General features: G+C 36.0%; 3 protein-coding genes across 6 annotated transcripts; 1 reads left to right on the top strand and 2 right to left on the bottom strand.

The window, feature by feature from the left end:
- Positions 1-374: 374 nt before the first annotated feature.
- On the bottom strand, positions 375-3,244 carry LOC8270415 (ribosome maturation protein SBDS). Its single transcript, XM_002520201.4, has 5 exons — positions 3,034-3,244; positions 2,815-2,944; positions 2,494-2,694; positions 2,064-2,231; positions 375-1,126 (listed from the first exon to the last, which is right to left on the bottom strand). Exons 1-5 carry the CDS (start codon positions 3,165-3,167, stop codon positions 689-691), a joined length of 1,071 nt encoding a protein of 356 aa, XP_002520247.1. The 5' UTR covers positions 3,168-3,244; the 3' UTR covers positions 375-688.
- Positions 3,245-3,354: 110 nt separating this feature from the next.
- On the top strand, positions 3,355-10,089 carry LOC8270416 (small RNA degrading nuclease 5). The gene is made up of 14 exons (XM_002520202.4): positions 3,355-3,617; positions 3,902-3,958; positions 4,041-4,106; positions 4,597-4,730; positions 4,828-4,940; positions 5,782-5,889; positions 5,975-6,045; positions 6,885-6,944; positions 7,589-7,644; positions 7,763-7,823; positions 7,952-8,219; positions 8,337-8,518; positions 8,612-8,907; positions 9,772-10,089. The coding sequence occupies exons 1-14, from the start codon at positions 3,495-3,497 to the stop codon at positions 9,893-9,895; spliced, it is 1,719 nt and encodes a 572-aa protein (XP_002520248.1). The 5' UTR covers positions 3,355-3,494; the 3' UTR covers positions 9,896-10,089.
- A 1,544-nt stretch (positions 10,090-11,633) lies between these two features.
- LOC8270417 (scarecrow-like protein 1) lies at positions 11,634-15,524 on the bottom strand. 4 transcript variants are annotated; one of them, XM_015719908.3, is made up of 4 exons: positions 15,483-15,524; positions 14,904-14,960; positions 13,712-13,760; positions 11,634-13,596 (listed from the first exon to the last, which is right to left on the bottom strand). In XM_015719908.3, exon 4 carries the CDS (start codon positions 13,540-13,542, stop codon positions 11,863-11,865), a length of 1,680 nt encoding a protein of 559 aa, XP_015575394.2. In that variant the 5' UTR covers positions 13,543-13,596; positions 13,712-13,760; positions 14,904-14,960; positions 15,483-15,524; the 3' UTR covers positions 11,634-11,862. The 4 variants fall into 4 exon arrangements, with proteins under 4 accessions (XP_015575394.2, XP_048227037.1, XP_002520249.2 ...); XM_048371080.1 differs by having other exon boundaries at positions 15,443-15,483; XM_002520203.4 differs by lacking the exon at positions 15,483-15,524 and adding an exon at positions 15,214-15,398.

The raw sequence follows: 15,524 nt of genomic DNA, 5'->3' as shown, positions 1-15,524 counted from the left end.
AGGGCACTAGCAGATCACCCTGGATTTCATAGAAGGACACCTTGATCATGGAAGAGGTCATCGCAGGTGTTTTTTGAATCAATCTATGTTAAAACAGCAAACTGTCACCCACTGTTAAACAGTTGAACTTAGATAGGGAATCACGATGCACATGATGCCATCCTCTAAGCATTAAGAGCATTTCGAAATAGTTTCAGAGCAGATATAATTACCCAGATTATTCTATGTGATATTTGACATGGAATATGTTAAAGGGAAAGGTTCTGGGCCTTGTTTCTGTAAATGCACACCAAAGGAGGACCTTGCTGTTCTTAAAATTAGAGGAAACAAATGTGCCACCAAATGAAATAACGGAAAGGAAATAAAAAATGGGATATTTGCAACAATAATTACTCATTTCACAGATTTCAACGAAGACAGGAAATGTGTGTTATCCACAAAATAGAGAGACAATACTTGACATAATGTTGCAATCCTGACTTTCGATATTTGGATGAACAGATTCTGCATTATGCAGAGCCTACTGAAAAATTAATAAACTAGAGTATAACCTGCATTCAGTTAACTATATCAGAAGACAGATTAGCAATGTTTATAAGCAAATTTAAGAGTACCATGTCACATGGCCCAATACTGTACAAAATAATGCCAATCTGCATTCAGTGATCAAACAGGGCTCTGCCTCATCTCAAAATGAGTAATCTTTCAGATCTGCCTTTGAGTCATCCAGTTCAACATCAGCTAAGCATTCCTCAGCTGTGAGAGGTAAGAGGTGCCTAGTCTTGCGCCTCAAATTATGTTTGTGCCATTCACTCTTGAAGTGATCCCTATACTCCTTGGCGTCCCCAACAAAAGCATTGCATGTGTTGCACTTGTGTTGCTTTACCTCCCCCTCATTCTTCTTCTCCGCAGAGATGGTCTGCTTTTGTATTTTCTCACTCAGTTGAACCACCGAATCAGTGGATTCCTTGGGTATGCTTGCTGGTACATCTTCATAATCATCATAATCATCTACATGAGCGTCCCCTTCAAAATGCACAGACATGGCGAGAATTTCCAACCTGCCCTGCAGATTCCTCACCAAGACATCACACTCTCGAAAGAGACCTGGATCTAATTCACAAATCTGAAAACACAATGATATATAATTATATAAGCAAAGTCTAGAAGAAGGTTAAGGTTGAGATCAAAAGATGCATCTAACTAGCATGTGAAAAAGTACATTACCAAGGAGAAAAAATAACTAGCGAAACCTAAAGTAGAAAAGTAGCACAACAGGATAAGGAATAGCAGCTTAAATTTGGTTAGCAACTACGGTTTCTCATTCATCAACAGATTGTGAACAAGTTAAAGACCGCAGAACAATTACACAACTTGTGTATGAATGGAGAAACAGTCACAGGGTAGCTCACTTTGGTACATGCTAGCAATCCTTTTTCCAATGTCTACATTTTTACACCAAGTTGAGCAGACAGGAAAATATAGTAGTAACTAAATTTACAGAAATTCCTGAAAGAAAGAAATTTTTTTGCAAACTATAATTGTCTCCTTAAATATACAGGTTTTAATCCAAGGACAAATAGTAAATCTCAATCACTCTGTAAACACAAACGATAATCGTCATCTTTCATCTTCTATAAGTGCAGTATTCTACTGCAATCAACAAAAACTAATCTAAGAAGTAGAATTGGCAATATCTCTTGAAAGCAAACTTATATCAGAAGTCCCTATCTTATATCAACAGCCTACTAGTTTGATAAGTACTTTTAACAGGATGAAAGGGAAAAAAACAAAAAAAAGAACAAGTTATTCAGAGTAATCCTACAAATTCCTGGTACATTCATTCTAGACAGCACTTACTTGTTTCAGATATTACCAAAAAACCATTGAACAGCCTGTACATTTGTTGTAAACACCATTTACTTGTTCGAGATATTACCAAAAACCATCCAAATTAGGGCTACACTCAATCTGGGTAGAGGCAGTACATAGGTAAGAAGATAAAACACATGAAAAGTGAAAATACAATTTACATGAGATTAACATGGCAGACTGAAACTTACAACAGATAGCTGACTCCCAGATTCATCCTTAGAAACCACAGTAGCATTCCATGTATTTAACTTTTCCAAAAGAGAAGAGATATTAGGTTCAGAAATAGCAAGTCTCAGTCTCATTGGAGACCGTTTTATCGGAAAATGCTTTTGAAGCTCCCGAATAACCTCCAGAGCCTGCACAGGACATTCAGTTAGCAAATTAGAACTTCTCCATAAAACTAAGGCCCATGTCAACAAGTTGCAAAAGAGAAAAAAAGAACAGCATTAAAATCCAATAATAGATTGATAACATGGAATAGAAAGACAACTCTATCCTAACAAAATCATAGGATAACCAATAAACTAAAAACATAGTCACATTGTACATGAACTAAAACTTGAATGAGAAATTATTGATAGCATTTTTCACATAAGACTTGATAGGGTAACAGATAACCTGCTTCTTGGAGCTGCTATGTGGATCAACAGCAAAGTGAATTTCATGCATAAGCCTCTCAATCATACTAATAGTATAAGGGCGTTGAGTTTCAGGATTCACTGTTTTCTGCATAACCATGGTTGCTATATCCCTAAACTGACTTGTTAATTGAGATTCCCTCTCTTTCCCAGCAACTTGAAGCTCCCCTTTCTCCAATATCTATTCATCATCATCACAATTAAAACAATAATTCAAATCATAAACAAAGACAAAAACTTGCCAAATAAAATGAGGAGGTTAAAAACTTTGATAATGGAACTACTATTACTATCATTTTACCTCAAGACAAATCTTGGTTTGATCATCAGTACCAAAAGCTTTTTCTAAATCTTTAGACTTAGCGAGAACTCCTTTTGAAACATTTGAATAAACAGTATGTGACTGTAACACTTCATCTAAATCTTTCTCTCTGAAACAAAAACACAACCCAGTTACTAATTATGCAAAACAAGGAAATGATTATATTATTATTAAGAAGAAAGATCATTTATTACTTACACGCCAGAGCGCCAAGAAAGGACCTTGTTTTTGTAACAAGCAATTTCGAATCGAAAACCATGTTTCTTTAATCGAACCACCGCTACGTTTGTTAGCCTTTTTTGGCCTATTGGTTGCATCAGTGATTTCGACATTTCTCTTTCTAATTGTGGATGTCCCGATCTTTTTCTTTTAACTTCTTCTTCTTCTTCCTTTTCACTCCTGCACCGCCACAATAAGAGCGAAAGTGTGTCTGGAAACCTCGTTGGGCTTATTTAGGGCCTAGTTTTCAGTCTTGGGTCTGTTCAAATTATGGGCTGAGCTCAGCCCACATAGTAGGGCTTATATTTTCGATTTTTCCGAAGTTACAATTTAAAGAATCTTGCTTTCTGCCAACTGCGAGGCTACCCCCCACCTATGTGGTACTATTTATTCTCTTTGTGAAGAGAAACGGAAGAAGGGAAAGCAAAGAAACAGAAACCATGCCATCTCCATGTCCATCTCCAAAGCATGAGATCCAAGCTGTATCTTCTTCAAAGGAAGATGATTCAACTGATAATTGTAACAACATCACCAACAATTACTTCGATATCTATGGACCACAAGTACTCTTTCTTTTGGTCTTTCTTTCTTGCTCGGTGAAGTTATATGTTTGTTCAGTTATTGTTAGTTGATATGCTTAATTAAGTGGAAAGAATGTGAACGGAAACTTGGTTTCCTGGAAGTAACTTACAAAAGAAAATGCGTGTGCTTCATGTTAACTTCCACTTGTATGATTTGCTTTAATGCCCAAATGATGTCTTTTTTGCCTTTTTTTTCTGGGATTTTATTGAATTAGGAATTTTTGGGATTGTGATTTTTTTTCTTATATAAAATGTAAACTTTGCAGGCAAAAGCTGAAATTGTTTTTAAGATGCCAGAAGCTAATCAAACTTTGAATTTGGAAGTAAGTTCTTTGTTTAGTCTATTTCTTGAATCTTTGGATAAAGCTTGAAACTTCTATGAATGGAGTTTCTGTTCTGAAACAGGACGTTCAAGGGCTTGTAACCTGGGTGCTTGCTGAAGGGTTCATGCCGTCATGGGTATTTATTAAGGTAAAGGACATATTTTTTTCCCTTGTCTTCTGCTTTAGTTTTTTATTTATACACATCCTGATTATGTGTTTTGCAAGTGCATATACCTGAATAATGTGTTTCTATGAATTTAACTGTATTTGCAGTTAAGAAAATGAGTATAACTGTAATCAGGTTAGGTTTGAGACCGTTTACTTTTAGCCATGTGGGGTCTTCAGCAATGAGTTGATACAGTAGAGAGAGAGAGAGAGAGAGAGGAGTTTGAAGAACAACCTGTCCTTATCTTTTGGGTCTTAACATTTTGGTTTTGATAAGTAAAAATATTGTTCGTCTTAAAGCTATACAGTCTGGCATCATATACATCATTGGGCTTGAGTCTTCCTAAAGTTCCTTGCCTTCATATGATCCGTTTTGAATGACAGTGCATGCTAGAGCTTGATAGAATAGTGTTACATCCTTCTTGATAAGTACTATATTCTGAATTTATCACTCAGCTTTTTGTTTTTTGCAGAACAAGCCTCTCATTCCAAAAGTGGCTATGCTTTTCATCCCTGGCCTGGATGCATCATTATATTTATCACACTCTAAGTTACTAGCTAGTTTTAAAGAATACTGCAGCAATCCAAGGGCCCTTTTAGCACTGAGGTTAGCAATGCTTCTGCTTTCTTTTCCATATTTTGTAGTGTTGTGGTGTCATCCTTTACTATGAAATCTCATGGCTTTTGGTTTTATTCTTTGCTAGCTGTGTATCAGATGTAATGCAAACAGTTGATGCACTTCTAACATGCAAGATGAAGAGAAAGAGAGATAGAGCTGATTCATTTTCAAGGAAATCTATGCAGACATCTGAACAAGGTTTTCATCTGTTTCGAGAACTCGGTTTATTAAATTCACTCATTATGCGTTAATTGAATTTCTTATTCATGATGGGATTAGGCATGTTACAGGTTTCAATGATTGTTTTACTAGGAGATTGCTAGTTTAACTAGTGTGAGTAGAAAAGCAAGCCAGAAGCACCCAAAGATGAGCATTTGTACTTTTGTGGGTGTTTCAGTAATTTGCATGGGACAAAAGCAAGGTATACAAATTCAACATATGCTTGTTCATAGTGTTGTTGTTACTTTGCATTCTACTCACCCTGGCTTGGCTAGCAGTCTCTGTTTTAGCATAAGGGCCCTTTATTTGTGAGGATGTGTTTTAAATTGCTTGCTTTCTGTCACAATCCAGACATTTGATTATGAGATGCAAGAGTAGGAATCACTGGAAGTAGTTAATGGACCAACTCCTTCCCTTCAAATACAGGAAAACAATTTAGTGGAACCTCATGTGATATTGGAGAACCAACAGTGTGACTGGAGTCCCATTGTAGTCATGCAGAATCCTTGTCTATTATTTAGACGGCTTTTGCCTTTTCACATGCAAATCATTTTGGTATATGTACTTTTCTCTTAATGCTGCATATCACACCAATTGGGTTTTATTGAAAGTGATATGCGCCATGGAGTAAATTAGGAAGTGAAAATACTTTATTCATGTTGTTTGCTCATGATCTTTTATTGATCTGGTGGTAAAAATATCAATATGAAGTAAGGAAATAAAAGATTGCATGACTATTTTGAAACAGTAAATAACTGCTTTTTAAGGATTTACTACAATTCATATGTCAAGGTAACAAAAAGTTATCAATTTCGCGCAGGGGATTTATCATCAATTGAACTCATGAAAGACCTACCTTTCCCACCGACATATTATACACTTACTACTAAACAACTTGAAGAAAATGATTATCCTATTAGTCAACCAGGTAATATGACTCGCTAAGATTTGATTTTTTCCTTTTACCGTTTGCTTTTTCCCTGATCAAAAACTTTTTTGATGATTTCATGTAGGTTTTGTTTCTACCCTTCCTGCACCTTCAGGTTCTTCTGCTTATGATATGCTGGCACTTGATTGTGAAATGGTATTGTGTTGTTCATGAAATAATATTTTGAAGCATCAGAATAGGCATTGGATATCCTCATTTAGTATAAAGTTATATGGATGTTGCAGTTGGAAAGAGTATAACCATAGAAAAGAATATGGCCAGTTTATCATTTAATCATGGGTCTCAGATGTTTTGTCGATCAGTTGGGTATACAACAGGCCATAGCCTTCCTTTCTTTAAATTTGGTCGCACTTGAACAAGTCGGAATCGGGCTTTAATCACTAGGGCATCCCCTTAGGGAGATTATTACTTCCCATTTGTTTGTGATGTTCTATCTTTTGCTTAATGAAGAGACAAAAAAATACCAGGTGTGATAATGTTTGAGGAGAGAGCATTATTTACTAGAGTCAAACGAATTTTTCACCATCTTGTTAGTTGTGAAAATGTGGTTTAGTTCAGCCAATATCACCCTTGTGATTTCTAAAATCTCAGTGGAACAATGCATATTATATTGGTACTCTCAAAACTTCCAATGTTTGTATTGACCAAAACTGAGAATTATATAGTTCTTGAAAATGCGACTTCTAAAAACAAACTCGCTCTTCTGATTAAAGTTTAAAGCTGCTTCTTTAATGCATGTTTACATCTCCTTGAGAAGCAGCTAGAATTGCATAATTCATATCCTCCATTTTGAAGAATGATGTCAAATATAAATCTATGTCAATCAATGCATGAGAGAGTTCTAAGTTCTTTGTTTGATTGTCTTGTGTTTTTATGGATCATTAAGCTTACAAGTTTGGTGCATAGCAGATGATTGATAGTGTATACTCTTAGTGACTTGATCTTTTCTATTTTTCTTTGGTTGTATTCAATAGTGTATCACGAAGGAGGGCTTTGAGTTGACAAGAGTGACAGTGGTGGATGTTAAAGGACAGGTATGTTCAATGAATGTTTTTTTGCTGTCCATTAGAAAAGGAAGTTTTATTATTTTCAGATTGGTTATGGGTGTGCACTGGCATTAAAACCTGTACTGAAAGGCCCTAATTGTTGGCCAGTTTCAATAAAGCTTTTGTATGATGTGAAAATTTCCTTCAAGTAGTTTCCCTTAGCATTTGGCCACAAATACAATATTCAAATCATACTGGACTACCTTCTTTTCTTCGAACTAGCATTCATATTGAATCATTGATTTACCATGACGCTGTTCTTAATAAGTTTTGAGAAATTTGATAAAAAAAGTAATTGATACTAATATGTTTTCGTGATTTTTTAAGAAGACAAGAAGGATATAGCGAATCGTATTTTACTTGTCTGAAAATTCTGATCTTGTGGTTGGTGCATTAGATATTTGTTTCACTCTGTATCCTTCCAGATTAGATTTATCAGCAGTTGTTATTATTATGATAATTCTGAGAAATGTAGTAACGATATTTTGTTCAATTGAAATAATGGTCTAAAATTTTTGGATATCCGAATTCTTAAAATGAGTTATAGCCTCTTTTAAGTTCCTGGTTTACTGTTAGCCTCTTAAACTTACATGTATTTAATTCCACAAGTAACTTTGGTTGACCTTTTGCAGGTTGTACTGGATAAATTGGTTAAACCATCAAACCCTATCATTGACTACAATACCAGGTAGGTTAATGCTTGTTAAACTTTATAAGAACTTTACTTTTTCTTGATTATCTTCAACATGCTCAAAACATTTCAGTTCTAATATTTAATCAATTAATCCTGAACTGAATATGTGCAGGTTTAGTGGAATTACATGTGAGATGCTGAATGGGGTACCTACAAGCCTTAAAGATGTTCAGGTTTGATCCAAGTTCCTTTTTCCTTTGAATTTTATGTTAGTGTCTAATTTCGGTATGCTGTTGCTTTAGCTATCAGTTTCTTCTTTAAAATTCTTTTATTATTATTTACTGTTGCTTCTTTTATTCAGGAAGATTTCTTAAAGCTGGTTCACAAAGAAACTCTCCTGATTGGCCACTCCTTGGAAAATGATTTGTCAGCTCTAAAAATCTCTCACGGATTGGTAATTGATACTGCTGTGCTATACAAGCATCCCCGAGGTGGATCTTATAAAACTGCTCTTAGAGTTCTTGCCAAGAAATTTCTTTCTAGAGAAATACAGCAATCAGGGGATGGACATGACAGTATTGAAGATGCAAGAGCAGCTATGGAACTAGCATTGTTAAAGATTAAAAATGGCAAGTAAATTTTTCCAAAAATAGCATTTGCCTTTTTTCTTTTGGTTGGTTTCTCTACATTATTCTTGGTGTTATATATATATCCTTGCAATCCTTATGTAAGCCTTTGACCGTTAGGACCTGATTTTGGTTCTCCTCCATCATTTGTACGGAGAAAACTCCTCACTATTTTAAGTGAGTCTGGTAAAGCCTCCTCTGTTATTGATGATGTTTCCATAGTGAAGCGGTATGCTTCTGAGTCATCTCATGCATTTCCTGTGTCTTCTGATGATGATGCACTCTCAAAGGCCCTTAAAGAGGTATGTAATTGACAGTAACCAGCACGTAATTATACTTCCCTTCTCTTTTATCGTTGGTTGCCGGAGGTATACTAATTTGAATAGTGGCTGTAGGTGAAGAATGATCGTGTACACTTTGTCTGGACCCAGCTGTCAGAGTTGAATTCTTATTTCAAGAAGCAAGCAGATGATGAAGGGAAAGTAAATGCTAAACTGGCCGAGATGATATCTTTGCTAACATGTCAAAAGAAATCTGCAAATACAAAAGGTGTCAGGTGCAGTATGACATCTGAACTAAAGGAAATTCTTATTAGGATGGATGCAAGGGTGCGTTGTCTATATTCTGCATTGCCGACTAACACAATGCTCATAATTTGCACTGGACATGGAGATACAGCAATTGTTAGAAGGTTTGCTTTTGTTCTATGGCTAAGATTTTCTGTTGTTATGCTTCTTGTCACCAGTGCTTTCATTACTGTATTGTAGAGTCTGAATGCGTAGCCAAGCAAATTAGATCGTGTCAGATTGTGGTTTGCCCTCAAATTTGACTGATGTATATTGGGTGTTATTTTCAAAATCTTCTTTTAACAGGAAATTAAACATGGAATACAAATCTGGTTTCTAAACTCTCATAGTGGTGATGGGAATGCCAAATTTGTTATGCATACTATGTTTCACTGGTGAAGAACACATCAGATGTTTAGAAAACATTTTGTTTTTCTTAGTTCTTCCTGTCCATGCTATTTCAATCTGTTTAAATCAAGCCTATGCTTAGTTCTTGGAAAGACTTGTGATTTACCCACCTCTGAAATCTGAATACAACACTGAATACCTACTAAATAATATCTTGTGTTGTCCTCATTGATGCATTTCTATTTTAATTGAGTTTAGTTTTGTACTTTGAAGAGTCAAATTCCAGTGCACTGGCCAGTCTTTCATTCCATATTCAGCTTATTGTAATTTAGGCATTGCTTGTTTTGCAACTGCTCCCATATTTAATGCCCTTTCAATTACTGGATGGAGCTTAATGAACGATTAATCCATGCCCTAGTCTGAGGCGCAGGCTATGTTTCACAGCCTATGTTTGAACTTTCATGGTTAATGCTTAATGCTTAGGATTTTTTCACAGGTTGACATCAATACGAAATATATAGACCTGAACTGGCACATTGTATTTGCCGATTATACTGGTCTAGTTGTCCAACCTTTATATGTTGTATGAATTCTCATTTCATGCTTCTGTTGTTTCTCCTTTTCTTTAAACATGGATGAAGACTGCGGAAACTGCTCACAGAAAAGCAAGAAACCAGGATATGCCGTGAGAAGATTGTAAAGGTCTTGGAAGAACTTCAGGCCCAAGCTGAAGTAGCATTGTGTTTTGTAGGTGTGAAGAACTGAATAGTGAATATCTGCTAAATATATACTTCGGCAGTATTCTCTCTGCTAATGCCACCAGGACTAATTTTAGTACCAGCTTTTCACAATTTTGGCGGAAAATAGTCATTCATTGAATGGTTAAGAAATGTTGTAAATTTTAAGATGTAAACATGTGTTAATGCTAATAGAAAATTTGTGCAATTTTCTTTTCTAAATGTTATTTGTTCAACTGTCTCTTATAATCTAGGAAAGAAAATCTCTGTAAGTGGGGATGATGTAAAGGCTTTCTGAGGTATCAAATGATTATCCTGAGGGAATGATAATTCTGCTGTTTCTTTTGTTTTTAATAATGGGGTTTGTCAGCTTGTCTAGAATAATTATTGAGGAATACTGGGATCTTGATCAGAAAATGTGACTGTTACCTGATGAACCAAGAAGAATAAAACTTGGTTGACTTGCAGACAAATTGTTTTCTGGGGTTTTCTTTAATTATCCTTTTCTTTTCCAGTTCTGAGTTGAGTGGAATGCTCAAGGTTCCAAGGTTAAGCGATGGACATAGCATTAAAGAGAAATATGGCCACATTTTATGGCATGCTCCCTCTCCCTCAAGAAAAGTAGCAACATTTTTTGACTTGTTAAACTTGATGGAGACAGACATGATTTCTTTGGATAGACAGTTAGGATTAGCATAACGTTGAATTTTTCTAGTCAGTCTTTCACCGTACATCTAGAAGTAGAATGGAAAAAAGTTTGTGGTGGCATACTTTTATTTTAGTGGAGTCCAAGAAAACTTTTCCCAGTTCATGAGATCCTTGAAAAACAGTGGGAGGGGTAATACCAGTTCCTCCTCTTTTATTTGACACTGTTTTAAGAAGTGGGTGTGGGTGGAATAAGGGGCAGATGATAGGAATTGTTTAGTGGTATCTTTTTCAGGATTTCTCATAATAAAATGATGTCTTCTCTAGAACCAGTTGGTAAGGGTGTAAAGACAGAGACAGACCAAACAACAAGAAGAATTTTTCTCAAAATTGCACTCATACAAACTACAGTTTCCTAAATGGGAAAAATAAAAATATAATTAGATTAAAAATAAAGAGAAGACCCTATCAACTTTTTTTTTTGGGGGGTTTTTATTTCCTTTTTTCAGTGCTCAGTTTTAAGGGGAGGAAATTGCTAAGCAAATAAACTTCGACTTAGTAGTTTGACATAAACAAACATGTTGGTCCACCATTAGCTAAAATTAGGTCTAAAAGAGGAATTTTCTGTTCAATGCCCATCGTTTTTCCTGACAGAAGTTTTAGTGTTAAATTTCTATAGATATCAACGACTATAAGGATTTGATTTGTGTATATTTGATCAAACATCTAAGTTTCCGCAATTAAATTAAGCCTTCCTAATTTCCTGAATTTTGGTGAGACGAGGCACATAGATTAGACAGCTCTTGATCTCTTAACTCATTCTGGAAGCCAAAGCCAGAGGTTATGCTTAATGGATTTATAGTATGAAATAGTTCCCTGTTCAATGTTTTGTTTCAACTTTTCAAGACAACAAATTTCAAGAACCCTAAAGCCAGGAGCAGCATCAATAGAGAGAGATTCTATTTTTCTGAATTAATGCTGCTGGAAGCTGGTGCCAGGATAAGGAAGGTTGAAGCAGGAATGATAAAATCAAGGCCAATATGACTTCTGAAAATAAGCAGTGCATGCATCTAAAAGCCTAAAGTATAGCTAAATAAATGAGGATGAAATAAGCAATGATGTTTAAAGCAGCAAGAGAAAAAATTAAAATGAAATAAAAAGGAGAAAAATAGATAATGTTAGATACTTAGCAATCTCCCCTACATCACTCTAGCAGGTTTAATTTGCATAACTCCAGGAAGTACTTATTAAACATCATACATGAGCATACATCTTGATCTCACACAAAAATATGTATACAGCGACTAATCAGTCGAAGATGTGGGCCAAATGCTGCTTCTGCTGTACTAATCACCTCCATGCCGAAGCAACTATCAAGCTTTTGTCTTCCCACCCGAAAAGTAATGCACCCATTTCCTCCTTCAACTTGTACCTGTCGCAGTACTGCTGCTTTATGACCTTTCGAATCATATCCACCACATTAGGACCCATTGAACTTGAAGTGAAGCCAGCCATTGTCATTCTTGCTCTCCATTTACCAGCAACTTCATACCGCTCGATCCTTTCGTCTCCCTCGCATGCTACTATGTTTACTATGTCCCGTGCCAGGCACTGCTTTTCAACATTCATCCTGTCCTGACTTTCCCTTGGGAGAGTTGCATCAAGGGACTCAAACACAGCAGAGTAGTAATTGTAAGCTTCAACAAACCTTGGGAAAAAGGGTGCTGTATTAGTGTTCACATCTTGTTCAACTACAGTTACAAGTTTTGGATTTAGGCTTTTAACCATTCGCAGAAGCTGATCTCGCTCATTTACTGTTGATACACTCTCATCAGGCATGTGGTGGAGTTGGAAAGCAAAATTCACAACAAGTGCTTCCCCTGCCTTGCAGTCCAACATTGAAGGACTAACAAGTGAAGTCTTGGAGGCAACTGCATGAAACTCAAATGGCACCTTAAGTGCTTCTGCTAACTTCTCAAGCCTTTGACCGATGATCTTCAGGCCACCAGTCGAACGTTGAACTGACTCAGGATCATCAATGCCAGTTAGCCTCAAGTGCGGTGGCTTACCTGGCTGATTGGCAAGTGTTTGTATCAATGTTATGTATTGACTCCCTTGGTTTATGTCAAAATCTATTATATGAACTCCCTTTTCACCGTTAAATGACTCAATCATTGCTCCATTTGCAGCCATAAATCCAAATTTAAAACAAGGGCAAATCTCAAAGAGGATTTGCATAGCTGCGAGCCTATCAGAAGAAGGGGGTTCCTTGCATTTCAGTGCTTTATATAGATATTTGCCAGAGGCAGCCATGCGAGCTGCAAGACCTTCCACCATGTATGCTGCAATCCTCGAAGAAGGATCTCCCTGAATCGAGACCATCTGACGGAGCTCATTTATTAAAGCATCCGCTGCCTCAATATTATCTTCTGCAAGTGCATTAGCACATTCCAAAAGTAATCGCTTGGGAGCCCGAGGAGACAATTGTGATACTTCTTTATTACTGCTCGTGCTGCTTGAGTTAGAATCTGAAGATGAAGACTCCTTCGGTGAGTCATGGAGCATCACATTCTGGATTGGTTCACACCACTCACCATCAATTTCCATGCTGTGACTATTGCCAAACATGTCATTGTCATCATCATCTTCATTATCATCCAGCAGTGCTCTCTCGAGTTCCTGAAGCTTTAACCTCATCTCATCTGCATCATAGTCCACTAGATCTGGGCTTTGAAATTCCACGTAATCTGATTCAGTTCTTAGCTGGTAAGAGGATGCATCTTGTAGGTGAAATGAATTCCCGGAAATGCTTGAACTAGATAACTGTATGAGTTCGTCGGTTGGGGAATCAATGAAGTACTTCTCGTAACTCTCACTAGAGTAAGACTCAGTCATATAAATTGTCTTCCGCTTATCAGTGCCAAACATTTGGGTGGACAAGCCAGAATTGTCATTGCTCCCGTTCAGTGAGAAGAGCTTATGATTTCGGTATGATGTGGCAGAAAGCTCTGCAGGTCTAACTAATGACATAACTTCTCTAAATTAATGCAGTCTTCAAGATTGATGGATGTATCACTGTAAGACCTGCATCAATCACACAAGTTTAACAGGAAACAGCTTGTTAATATTTGTCCAACAACCAGACAGCACACGCTGATATATTCTTTATGAAGACAGAAAAAAAAGAAAGAAAAGGCACCTGGACTTGGCTTCTTGGACTTGAAATGACCTTGCAGTTTTCTAGGATCCTGTATTCCTCCATGGGAAATGGAAAGGAGCAGTTCAGTAAAGCAGCAGCAAAAACAATACAACTTCATCATCTTATCTACATATCCAAAGTGCATGTGCACCTACCTGTACTTATAGACACAACAAAGAATATCCTTCGCAGAAATTTATACACAAAGATCAATGAAAGATTAGAGGGGAGTTTTCTGCATTACCCCTTAGGAAGAAATGAACATTTTATACGCAAAAATCGAGAACTACACTAAAAGATTTCAAAAGGGAGGAAAATTTTAAAAGCTATCTGAAAAGCTAAAATTTGAAATATTGACTCGAGCAGTATTTTAATGGAAAAAATTCAAATTCTAGTCCTTCAGTTAAGTAACTGAGATCACTGAACTTCAGGAACTTTAATCAAGGTCTAACATTTTGAATGTAGCCTGAATTCTTCATTTGATTTAATTGGTTGGCCACAAATTCCTTACAAGCAAGACTTCGTTTTCAAGCCTAAGAGAAAATTTGACAGCTTCTAAAGAAGATTGCTTTCAAGGAAAAATAAAATTGATTCTATCATGTAGATATCAATTCTGTAACCCCAGAAGACACAAGGACTAGCATATCATCAATCAAACCATAATTAATAATCAAGTTATAGATCCAAACAAATTCTGCTCTTTCGTAGATATATTCAAAAGAAGAAGAAGCATGGAACAAATTGTGCGTATTGAGGTAACAAGCACGCAATTCAAGAAATCGTCTTTTTTTAATTCTGTAAATTATATTCACATTTAAAGCTCGAGACTTTTTATGGTTAGAAAGTAAATAGTTCAGATCATCAATAAGGGTCTCTCACTGTTAGGAGATATGGTTGATAAACAATAGACAAACTAAATAAAATCTAAGCTTTCAGAAACGGACAAGACTTCTGTTTTTCAATCAAGGACTGAAATTACAACAAAAACAGTAAGCCAAAAGCACTTCAGAGACCTCAGCAATAAATTCTTGTAAGGTTGAAACATAGAATTAGCTTCCAGAAATAAGAGATCAACGAAAACCTCCCATCAAAGCAATCAAATAAAAAATGGCCTAAGCTAAGAGAAACCAACCCAATTTAGCTCATCAACCATACAAGGGCTAAACCAAAAACAAAGAGAAAAAGCATGCACCTGATGTATAAGAAAGATCTTCAGAAGAAGCGAGAAGGATATTATAAACAGCTAATCCTGCAATTCAAAAATATAACAAGATAGACATAAACCTCAAAAGATTGGCTCTGAAGAAAACAGAAAAAACATAGGCTTGAAGCCTTTGACTACAAACAGCAGTGGTTAAAGAGAAGCCAAAAGTAAACGAGTCTCTTTAACGTATCTTAACAATAAAATATACATTGGATTGTAAGGTTAGGTAAGGTTGAAGTGCAATAAATCAAATAAAAAAGACATTAGGGACGAACAAACTTTGAAAAAAAATAATTACCAAATGAGTAAAATAAACAACCCCAGAGACCCAGAAAAGAGAACTAAGACAAACAATTAAAGAAACAGAATTTAACTAGTTGGTGAGAATAGCTATCCACAAAGTCCAAGAATCTAAACAAATGAAATTTCCAAGAGCCCAGTATCTTATTACTGAAGAAAATCTCATCTTCTGGAATCTAAAGAAAGTTAATGGGAAAATATTAAAAAAGGGTGACAAGAAAACTCACCCGACATTTTATTTAGCAAAAGAAACTTCAAAATCTTTACCTTTTGTCTTTGGATTAACTGTATGTTTCTTTTCTTTTTTTT

The sequence above is a fragment of the Ricinus communis genome, chromosome 2 (assembly GCF_019578655.1).
Source record: "Ricinus communis isolate WT05 ecotype wild-type chromosome 2, ASM1957865v1, whole genome shotgun sequence".
Lineage (NCBI taxonomy): Eukaryota > Viridiplantae > Streptophyta > Magnoliopsida > Malpighiales > Euphorbiaceae > Ricinus > Ricinus communis.
This window is presented reverse-complemented; position numbering and strand designations above follow the sequence as displayed.

Excerpts from the sequence above, each read along its gene's own strand:
- LOC8270416 (XM_002520202.4), top strand. The coding sequence starts at position 3,495 with ATGCCATCTCCATGTCCATCTCCAAAGCATGAGATCCAAGCTGTATCT. Across the intron at positions 3,959-4,040 it reads ATCAAACTTTGAATTTGGAA|GACGTTCAAGGGCTTGTAAC; the intron begins GTAAGTTCTTTG and ends GTTCTGAAACAG. Across the intron at positions 8,220-8,336 it reads ATTGTTAAAGATTAAAAATG|GACCTGATTTTGGTTCTCCT; the intron begins GCAAGTAAATTT and ends TTTGACCGTTAG.
- LOC8270415 (XM_002520201.4), bottom strand. The coding sequence starts at position 3,167 with ATGTCGAAATCACTGATGCAACCAATAGGCCAAAAAAGGCTAACAAAC. Across the intron at positions 2,232-2,493 it reads ATAGCAGCTCCAAGAAGCAG|GCTCTGGAGGTTATTCGGGA; the intron begins GTTATCTGTTAC and ends TGTCCTGTGCAG. Across the intron at positions 1,127-2,063 it reads CTGGGAGTCAGCTATCTGTT|ATTTGTGAATTAGATCCAGG; the intron begins GTAAGTTTCAGT and ends TTGTGTTTTCAG.
- LOC8270417 (XM_015719908.3), bottom strand. The coding sequence starts at position 13,542 with ATGTCATTAGTTAGACCTGCAGAGCTTTCTGCCACATCATACCGAAAT.